Genomic DNA, 10215 nt, shown 5'->3' on the forward strand with positions numbered 1-10215 from the left:
ATATGTCTGACACCTTACCATCCCCCACCCATGTCTTTGAGATCACTCTGTCCTGCACCTCTTGTGTCGGGAGCTGCGGGAATTCCCTCACCTGTTGCCTCGCAAAAGCCCTCAGTTGCATATACCTGAATGCATTCTCTTGGGGCAACCCATATTTCTCGGTCAGCGCTCCCAGACCCGCGAACTTCCCATCCACAAACAGATCTTTCAGTTGCGTTATTCCTGCTCTTTGCCACATTCCATATCCCCCATCCATTCCCCCCGGGGCAAACCTATGGTTGTTTCTTATCGGGGACCCCCCCAAGGCTCCAGTCTTTCCCCTATGCCGTCTCCACTGTCCCCAAATCTTCAGTGTAGCCACCACCACCGGGCTTGTGGTGTAGTTCCTCGGTGAGAACGGCAATGGGGCTGTCACCATAGCCTGTAGGCTAGTCCCCCTACAGGACGCCCTCTCTAATCTCTTCCACGCCGCTCCCTCCTCCTCTCCCATCCACTTACTCACCATTGAAATATTAGCGGCCCAATAATACTCACTTAGGCTCGGTAGTGCCCGCCCCCCCCTATCCCTGCTACGCTGTAAGAATCCCTTCCTCACTCTCGGGGTCTTCCCGGCCCACACAAAACCCATGATGCTCTTTTCAATCCTTTTTAAAAAAGCCTTCGTGATCACCACCGGGGGGCACTGAAACACAAAGAGGAATCTCGGGAGGACCACCATCTTAACCGCCTGCACCCTCCCTGCCAGTGACAGGGATACCATATCCCATCTCTTAAAATCCTCCTCCATTTGTTCCACCAACCGCGTTAAATTTAACCTATGCAATGTGCCCCAATTCTTGGCTATCTGGATCCCCAGGTAACGAAAGTCCCCTGTTACCTTCCTCAACGGTAGGTCCTCTATTTCTCTACTCTGCTCCCCTGGATGCACCACAAACAACTCACTTTTCCCCATGTTCAATTTATACCCTGAAAAATCCCCAAACTCCCCAAGTATCCGCATTATTTCTGGCATCCCCTCCGCCGGGTCTGCCACGTACAGTAGCAAATCGTCCGCATACAAAGATACCCGGTGTTCTTCTCCTCCTCTAAGTACTCCCCTCCACTTCTTGGAACCCCTCAACGCTATCACCAGGGGCTCAATCGCCAGTGCAAACAATAATGGGGACAGAGGGCATCCCTGCCTTGTCCCTCTATGGAGCCGAAAATATGCAGATCCCCGTCCATTCGTGACCACGCTCGCCATCGGGGCCCTATACAACAGCTGCACCCATCTAACATACCCCTCTCCAAAACCAAATCTCCTCAACACCTCCCACAAATAATCCCACTCCACTCTATCAAATGCTTTCTCGGCATCCATCGCCACTACTATCTCCGTTTCCCCCTCTGGTGGGGCCATCATCATTACCCCTAACAGCCTCCGTATATTCGTGTTCAGCTGTCTCCCCTTCACAAACCCAGTTTGGTCCTCGTGGACCACCCCCGGGACACATTCCTCTATTCTCATTGCCATTACCTTGGCCAGGATCTTGGCATCTACATTTAGGAGGGAAATAGGTCTATAGGACCCGCATTGTAGCGGGTCCTTTTCCTTCTTTAAGAGAAGCGATATCGTTGCTTCAGACATAGTCGGGGGCAGTTGTCCCCTTTCCGTTGCCTCATTAAAGGTCCTCGTCAATACCGGGGCGAGCAAGTCCACATATTTTCTATAGAATTCGACTGGGAATCCATCCGGTCCCGGGGCCTTTCCCGCCTGCATGCTCCTAATTCCTTTCACCACTTCTTCTACCTCGATCTGTGCTCCCAGTCCCACCCTTTCCTGCTCTTCCACCTTGGGAAATTCCAGCCGATCCAAGAAGCCCATCATTCTCTCCCTCCCATCCGGGGGTTGAGCTTCATATAATTTTTTATAAAATGTCTTGAACACTCCATTCACTCTCTCCACTCCCCGATCCATCTCTCCTTCCTCATCCCTCACTCCCCCTATTTCCCTCGCTGCTCCCCTTTTCCTCAATTGGTGTGCCAGCAACCTGCTCGCCTTCTCCCCATATTCGTACTGTACACCCTGTGCCTTCCTCCATTGTGCCTCTGCAGTGCCCGTAGTCAGCAAGTCAAATTCTACATGTAGCCTTTGCCTTTCCCTGTCCAGTCCCTCCTCCGGTGCTTCCCCATATTGTCTGTCCACCCTCAAAAGTTCTTGCAGCAACCGCTCCCATTCCTTACTCTCCTGCTTCCCTTTATGTGCCCTTATTGATATCAGCTCCCCTCTAACCACCGCCTTCAACGCCTCCCAGACCACTCCCACCTGGACCTCCCCATTATCATTGAGTTCCAAGTACTTTTCAATGCACCCCCTCACCCTTAGACACACCCCCTCATCTGCCATTAGTCCCATGTCCATTCTCCAGGGTGGGCGCCCTCCTGTTTCCTCCCCTATCTCCAAGTCTACCCAGTGTGGAGCGTGATCCGAAATGGCTATAGCCGTATACTCCGTTCCCCTCACCTTCGGGATCAACGCCCTTCCCAGCACAAAAAAGTCTATTCGCGAGTAGACTTTATGGACATAGGAGGAAAACGAGAACTCCTTACTCCTAGGTCTGCTAAATCTCCACGGGTCTACACCTCCCATCTGCTCCATAAAATCTTTAAGTACCTTGGCTGCTGCCGGCCTCCTTCCAGTCCTGGACTTCGACCTATCCAGCCCTGGTTCCAACACCGTATTAAAATCTCCCCCCATTATCAGCTTTCCCATCTCTAGGTCCGGAATGCGTCCTAGCATCCGCCTCATAAAATTGGCATCATCCCAGTTCGGGGCATATACGTTTACCAAAACCACCGTCTCCCCCTGTAGTTTGCCACTCACCATCACGTATCTGCCCCCGTTATCCGCCACTATAGTCTTTGCCTCGAACATTACCCCCTTCCCCACTAATATAGCCACCCCCCTGTTTTTCGCATCTAGCCCCGAATGGAACACCTGCCCCACCCATCCTTTGCGTAGCCTAACCTATCAGTTTCAGGTGCGTTTCCTGTAACATAACCACATCTGCCTTAAGTTTCTTAAAGTGTGCGAGTACCCGTGCCCTCTTTATCGGCCCGTTCAGCCCTCTCACGTTCCACGTGATCAGCCGGGTTGGGGGGCTTCCTACCCCCCCCCCCCCCAACTTGTCGATTAGCCATCACCTTTTTCCAGCTCCTCACCCGGTTCCCACGCAGCTGTATCTCCCCCAGGCGGTGCCCCCCCGCCCATCCCCTCCCATACCAGCTCCCCCCTCTCCCCAGCAGCAGCAACCCAGTAATTCCCCCCTCCCACCCCCCCCCCGCTAGATCCCCCGCTAACGTAATTACTCCCCCCATGTTGCTCCCAGAAGTCAGCAAACTCTGGCCGACCTCGGCTTCCCCCCGTGACCTCGGCTCGCACCGTGCGACGCCCCCTCCTTCCTGCTTCTCTATTCCCGCCATGATTATCATAGCGCGGGAACCAAGCCCGCGCTTCTCCCTTGGCCCCGCCCCCAATGGCCAACGCCCCATCTCCTCCACCTCCCCTCCTCCCCCCATCACCACCTGTGGGAGAGAGAAAAGTTACCACATCGCAGGATTAGTACATAAAACCCCTCTTTGCCCCCCACATTCGCCCCACCACTTTGTTCAAACGTTCTTTTTAATAGCCCGCTCATTCCAGTTTTTCTTCCACAATAAAAGTCCACGCTTCATCCGCCGTCTCAAAGTAGTGGTGCCTCCCTCGATATGTGACCCACAGTCTTGCCGGTTGCAGCATTCCAAATTTTATCTTCTTTTTATGAAGCACCGCCTTGGCCCGATTAAAGCTCGCCCTCCTTCTCGCCACCTCCGCACTCCAGTCTTGATAAACGCGGATCACCGCGTTCTCCCATTTACTGCCCCGAGTTTTCTTTGCCCATCTAAGGACCATTTCTCTATCCTTAAAACGGAGGAATCTCACCACTATGGCTCTGGGAATTTCTCCTGATCTCGGGCCTCGCGCCATCACTCGGTATGCTCCCTCCACCTCCAACGGACCCGCCGGGGCCTCCGCTCCCATTAACGAGTGCAGCATCGTGCTCACATATGCCCCGACGTCCGCTCCCTCCACGCCTTCAGGAAGACCAAGAATCCTCAGGTTGTTCCTCCTTGCGTTGTTTTCCAGTGCCTCCAACCTTTCCACACATCGTTTCTGATGTGTCTCCTGCGTCTCCGTCTTCACCACCAGGCCCTGTATATCGTCCTCATTCTCGGCTGCCTTTGCCTTCACGACCCGAAGCTCCCGCTCCTGGGTCTTTTGTTCCTCCTTTAGCCCTTCGATCGCCTGTAGTATCGGGGCCAACAGCTCTTTCTTCATTTCCTTTTTGATCTCTTCCACACAGCATTTCAAGAACTCTTGTTGTTCAGGGCCCCATGTTAAACTGCCACCTTCCGACGCCATCTTGGTTTTTGCTTGCCTTCCTTGCCGCTGTTCTAAAGGATCCACTGCAATCTGGCCACTCTCTCCTCCTTTTTCCATCCGTATCCAGGGGGGATTCCCTTCTGGTTTACCGCACAGTGTTTTTAGCCGTCAAACTTGCCGTTGGGGCTCCTATCAAGAGCCCAAAAGTCCGTTTCACAGGGAGCTGCCGAAACGTGCGACTCAGCTGGTCATCGCCGCACCCGGAAGTCCCCCCAACGGCAATTTTGACGGCTAAAAATACTGTGCGGTAAACCAGAAGGGAATCCCCCCTGGATACGGATGAAAAAAGGAGAAAGTGGCCGGATTGCATTTATAAAAAGGGGAGGAACCAGAAGGACTCTCAGGGTTGTTAATATATACTGTGTAATATGTATAGGTCGTTGCGACAGATAATTATATATTGGACTGTTAAATTATATTTTTGGAGAGTGTTACTTGTGATAAGGCAGTTGCCAATTGGGGTTAGTTTTCATTTTTGTTATTTATTATTTATTCATTTTTTGTTTATAAAATAGGTCATTGTTATTTGTGTTGTTATAATATTGTGTAAAGGATGCACAATGTACTGTGTTGGTTGACCAAAAATTTTCAATAAAATATTTATTAAAAAAAAAAGCCAACTGATGCCTGATATCATTGTAGTTTCCATTATTAAGATTCAGGACCCTAGTCTCAGAATCAACTACTTCACTCTCCCATCTTGATGAAAAATTCTATTGTTGTATGCTCGTTCATCCTCAAGGAATCTCGGACAACTAGATTGCCAATGATTCAGTTCTCGTTACACAGTACCCAGTCTGGGATGGAGTGCTCTCTAGTTGGTTCCTTAACGTATTGGTCCAGAAAGCCATCCCGTATACACCCCAGGAATTCCTCCTCTATGGTATTGTGGCTAATTTGGTTTGCCTAATCTATATGCAAATTAAAATCACCCATAATTACAGATGTTCTTTGTTTGCATGCATCTCTAATTTCCTGTTTAGTGCCATTCCCAACATTACCACTGCAGTTTGGGGGTCTATATACGACGCCCACTAACTTATTTGCCCCTTGGTGTTTCTCTGCTCTACTCATACAGATTCCACATTGTCAGAAATTCTTCCTCACTATTGCATTAATTGCCTCTTTAACCAGCACTGCCACTTCACTGCCTTTTCCTTTTTGTCTGTCCTTCCGAAATACTGAATATCCCTGGACATTCAGTTCCCATCCCTGGTCACCCTGCAACCATGTCTCTGTAATCCTGATTGTATCATACCTGTTTACATCTGGAGTATAGGGCAAGTGGGCTCCTTTGTCCTGGATGCTGCTGCACTCCCCGAGAGTTGTTGGAGCTCACTCTTCCAGACAAGTGGACTAAATACTTCTTGAAATATAAGCACTGATGTAATGTAGGAAAATGGAGCAGCCATTTTTCTACACCGCAAGATGCCACAAAACAGCAGAGACAATTGTCATGATATTCAGGTAAACATCAAAGCACAAACATACATACACACTGATGGACAGATCAACGGACCAATCAACACACACACAACACCACAGCCAATCACAGGCAAGAACATACACAGTACAAAACAGGGAACACGACACTTCCTGAGGATTCCAGCAGGAGACAGCTCAGGGCACAGAGCTCATAGCAAGCCACTCAGACATCCACCATGTGCTCAGTGCCACTACAAGATAGTATTAGGAATAGGTCCACAGATTCTAGGGTTATGATCGAACCTCAGTAACCAGTTTACCACAGTAAATAAATGTTAGTAATAAAACTAAGTTGTACCATTCGCAACCGTGTTGGTTCGTCTGTGTAGCAGAGTACCCAACACATCAACAATGATCTGATAATCTGTCTTAGCGATGATGCTGGTTGAGGGGTAAATATCTGCCAGCAAGCACAGAGAACTTCCCTGCTCTTTCTCGGAGTGGCATGGAATCTTTTGCAGCACCTGAGGGGCAGATGGAGACACATCTAATATCTTATCCTGCACCTCGGACAGTGAAATATTACCTCAGTACTGTACAGTTGGATGGACAGAAAGACAAATGAGTGGGTTAGTTCAAGAACAGAAGATCAGGAATCAAAAGAGTTGCTAAGCTCAGTTAGAGAGAAATATAGCAAGTACAGACATTGGGAACAAAGACCTGACAGCCTTATCCTGGTAACAATTGGAGGAGAGATTGAGGGTAAAACGATTGGGATGAGCACTGAGGGAGGCTTGAAGAAAGTCAGAGAAGCAACAAGACAATGCCAACAAGCTCACAAGGGCCATTGTGACAATGAACGAACTATACCAAAGAAGTTCAGGTTAGGTGGATTGGCCATGGTCAATGCACGAGGTTATGGGGATAAGGTGGGGGAGAGGGCCGGGGTGTGATGCTCTTTCAGAGGGTCAGTACAGACTCGATGGGCCACATGGCCTCCTTCTGCGCTGTAGGGATTCTATACCAGAGTGTCAGTCTGGCTCATGTGTTCAAGAAGTTGGAAGTCTCAGCCTCCTGACTCAGCACGAGAATGCTGCCAATGAGTCAGAGTTGACACCTTATACAAACTGGTGCCAACACTCTAGAGGAGTGTCCCTGCCTCTGAGCCATATGCTCCGCAGTCAAGACTCATCCCAGGACTTGATGGCTGAGGAAGGAACATTTGTAATGCTGTCATCCCTCCAGAGAGGATCCCCTCCCTTAATAGGGGAGGTGCCCCCCCCACCCCGCTGAATGGGGCCCCTCCCCCAGGTGGCTCTCCATCAGTATTACACTAAGTTCTTTACATAAGTCTCTGCAGTGGAACCCGAGACTATGACCCTGAAATACCATTGTCAACCTCCAACACTAAATAAAAGCAGCAGAAAACTGGTTTGTTAATGAATCACCACATCTCTTAAATAAATGCAAAAAAAGTGACCTCGCTGAAAAATCCTGGGAGAAGTTTATCTGTAATCTGAAAATAACAATAGCGCTGACACAGAGAAGAGACTGGCACCAGGAGCAATGACACAGCATGGGCGCCAGCAACAAACCAGCTTCTTTTAGAGGAGGAAGAGTCCTCTGCCAATTCTAACACTCCTGGAGACACATGTCTACATTCCCAAAATAAAGTCACGCTGCCTGTAGGAAAACAGTCTCGTTCTGCTGTAATTTGTCTTGTATTGTACACCAGGCAGCAAGAGAACAGTCAAACACAGGGACCAGACAATAGAAATAACATAGCATACCCCTTAAAGCATGGTGATTCATGAAATGCCCCAAGGCACAGGGAGTAACTTTTACCTAACTCAGCAGTGGAACAGAAATTTGCAACCTCGCTCATGGACTTCAACAGAGTGAACTTGGCAGGGGTAGAAAACTAGTAATCATTTCAAACAAGGTTAAGCTGGAATTAGCTCCAGACACAGACTCACCCAACATCTTGACCCCCCAGAACCGCTCCCCACCCCACTGCCCAGACAAAGATCTATCCAATCCCCAATTCGTCACCACCCAAAGCCCACTCCACTGGCCCAGACACAGACTCACCCAACCTCCTTGCACTGCCCAGATCCCACCCTCCTACAGCCAAGGGAAAACCACACCAAACCCCTAGACGCAGATCCATTGCACCTCCACAACATCCAGACCTGACCCCCACACCAGGACACACACCCACCCACCACCACCACCCCCTCAAACCCAGAGCCCACTCCACTCCCACCCAGCACAGACCCACCCCATCTACATAAACCCATCCCACCCCCATTCCCATGTCAACCAGACCTCGTCCCCTATACACGGACCCATCCCAACCCCATTCCCACACCGCAGGGACCCAAACCCCCAGACAGACCCACCCCACCCCCATTCCCACACCCCAGACCCATCCCAGATACAGACCCATCCCACCCCCATTCCCAGATCATCCAGACCTCTTCTCGGACACATAGCCATTCCAACCCCATTCCCACACCACCCAGACCCCAACCCTCAGACAGACCCATCCCACACCCATCCCAGACACAGACCCAACACAACCCCATTCCCATACCGACCCATCCCACCCCCTTTCCCGGATCATCCTGACCCCAACACTCAGACAGACCCATCTCACCCCCATTCCCACACACCCAGACCCGTCCCAGACATAGACCAATGCCAACCCCATTCCCACACTGCCCAGACCACAACCCCCAGACAGACCCATCTCATGCCCATTCCCACACACCCAGACCCATCCCAGACACAGACCAATGCCAACCGCATTCCCACACTGCCCAGACCCCAACTCCCAGACAGACCCATCCCATGCCCATTCCCACACACGCAGACCCATCCCAGACAGACCCATGCCATCCCCACCCCCCCAGACACAGACCCATCCCAACCCCATTCCCACACTGCCTTGACCCCAACCCTCAGACAGAGAGACCCATCCATGTTCCCAGATCATCCAGATCCCTTCCCGGACACAGACATTCCAACCCCATTCCCACACTGCCCAGACCCCAACCCTCACAGGCAGACAGACACCCCCCCCCACCCCATTCCCAGACCAACCCCACCCCAAACCCAGATGAAATTAAATGAAAAATGAAAATCGCTTTTTGTCAAAAGTAGACTTCAACGAAGTTACGGTGAAAAGCCCGTAGTCTCCACATTCCGGCGCCTGTTCGGGGAGGCTGGTACGGGAATTGAACCGTGCTGCTGGTCTGCTTTCAAAGCCAGCTATTTAGCCCAGTGTGCTAAACCAGCTCCTACCCCATCCCCAGACCCACCCCCAGATCCAGACCCACCCCACCCCACCCCCAGATCCAGACCCACCCCACCCTGTTCCATTCCAACCCCACCCCCTCACTACCCAGACACAGCCGCCTATCTAATGCCGGTGTTGGGGTCAGGCCGCCGGGAGGCGGGCTGTCCGCTCCAGCCTGTCCCGGCGGAGGGAGCGTGAGTCTGGGCTCCCCCCGAGGCCTCACTCGGACGGGCCTCGGCCTCTCCAGCAGGGAAGAGGCGGCCTTCCCTGCCCGGGCCAGGCGGCCAAACCCCCGGCCCCACCCCCGCACAACGGCCGGTCACTCACCCGCTGTAAGATCCGCCTGAGCATGGCGGCGGCTGCAGGGTGGGAGGACGCCGGCCTGGGTTTGCTGTGGGCCTGGCAGCAGCGAGACGCCGACTTCGGCTTCCAGTCTGACTGGATCTGCCTGAGAGAGCAGGGAGGAGCCAGAGAGACAGCCTCTGGGCCAGCTGAGACACTCTCATTAACCCATTCCCATCAACATCACCCTGCTCTTCCCAACCATCTCATTACTTTGTACACAGCTGCCTTAGTCCTGGACTTTAATCCTCTTTATTCTTTCAGGGGATGTGGGCACTGCCAATCAGTCCCACATTTATTGCCCATCCGTATTTGCCCCTTGAGAAGGTCCCCTTGAGAAGATGGTGGTGAACCGCTTTCTTGAACCGCCACAGTACACCCACGGTGCTGTTAGTGAGAGAATTCCAGGACTTTGACCCAGTGACGGATCGGTGATACAGTTGCCCGTCCCGAATTGCCCTTGAACTGAATGGTCGGGTTGCCAAACCGTCCAAGATTAACCAGGGATCTCCAAGGATTGAAGGTCAATCTCCAGGGCACTGCCGCGTGTAATCCTGGAGAAAGATTTTCAGGTCGATCGTTTTTTCAAATTACTTTCTTTGAACTTTTCTCTTTACCAGATATAAAAAATATTGAAAATGGGGGTTGGGGAGAGGCTGTCAGGGACGTCATTCCAGGATTTTGT

At 51.5% G+C, this 10215-nt stretch overlaps 1 protein-coding gene across 2 annotated transcripts in view; it reads right to left on the reverse strand.

Annotated features, from left to right (window-relative positions):
* eea1 (early endosome antigen 1) overlaps positions 1-9665 on the reverse strand; it is a 174742-nt gene extending 165077 nt beyond the window's left edge. For both annotated transcript variants that reach the window (XM_072471863.1, XM_072471862.1), the window contains exon 1: positions 9516-9665. In XM_072471863.1, the coding sequence (XP_072327964.1) occupies positions 9516-9539 (24 nt within the window). In that variant the 5' untranslated portion in view covers positions 9540-9665. The remainder of the gene's footprint in view (positions 1-9515) is intronic.
* Between the last annotated feature and the right edge of the window lie 550 nt (positions 9666-10215).

The sequence above is a fragment of the Scyliorhinus torazame genome, chromosome 13 (assembly GCF_047496885.1).
Source record: "Scyliorhinus torazame isolate Kashiwa2021f chromosome 13, sScyTor2.1, whole genome shotgun sequence".
NCBI classification, from domain to species: domain Eukaryota; kingdom Metazoa; phylum Chordata; class Chondrichthyes; order Carcharhiniformes; family Scyliorhinidae; genus Scyliorhinus; species Scyliorhinus torazame.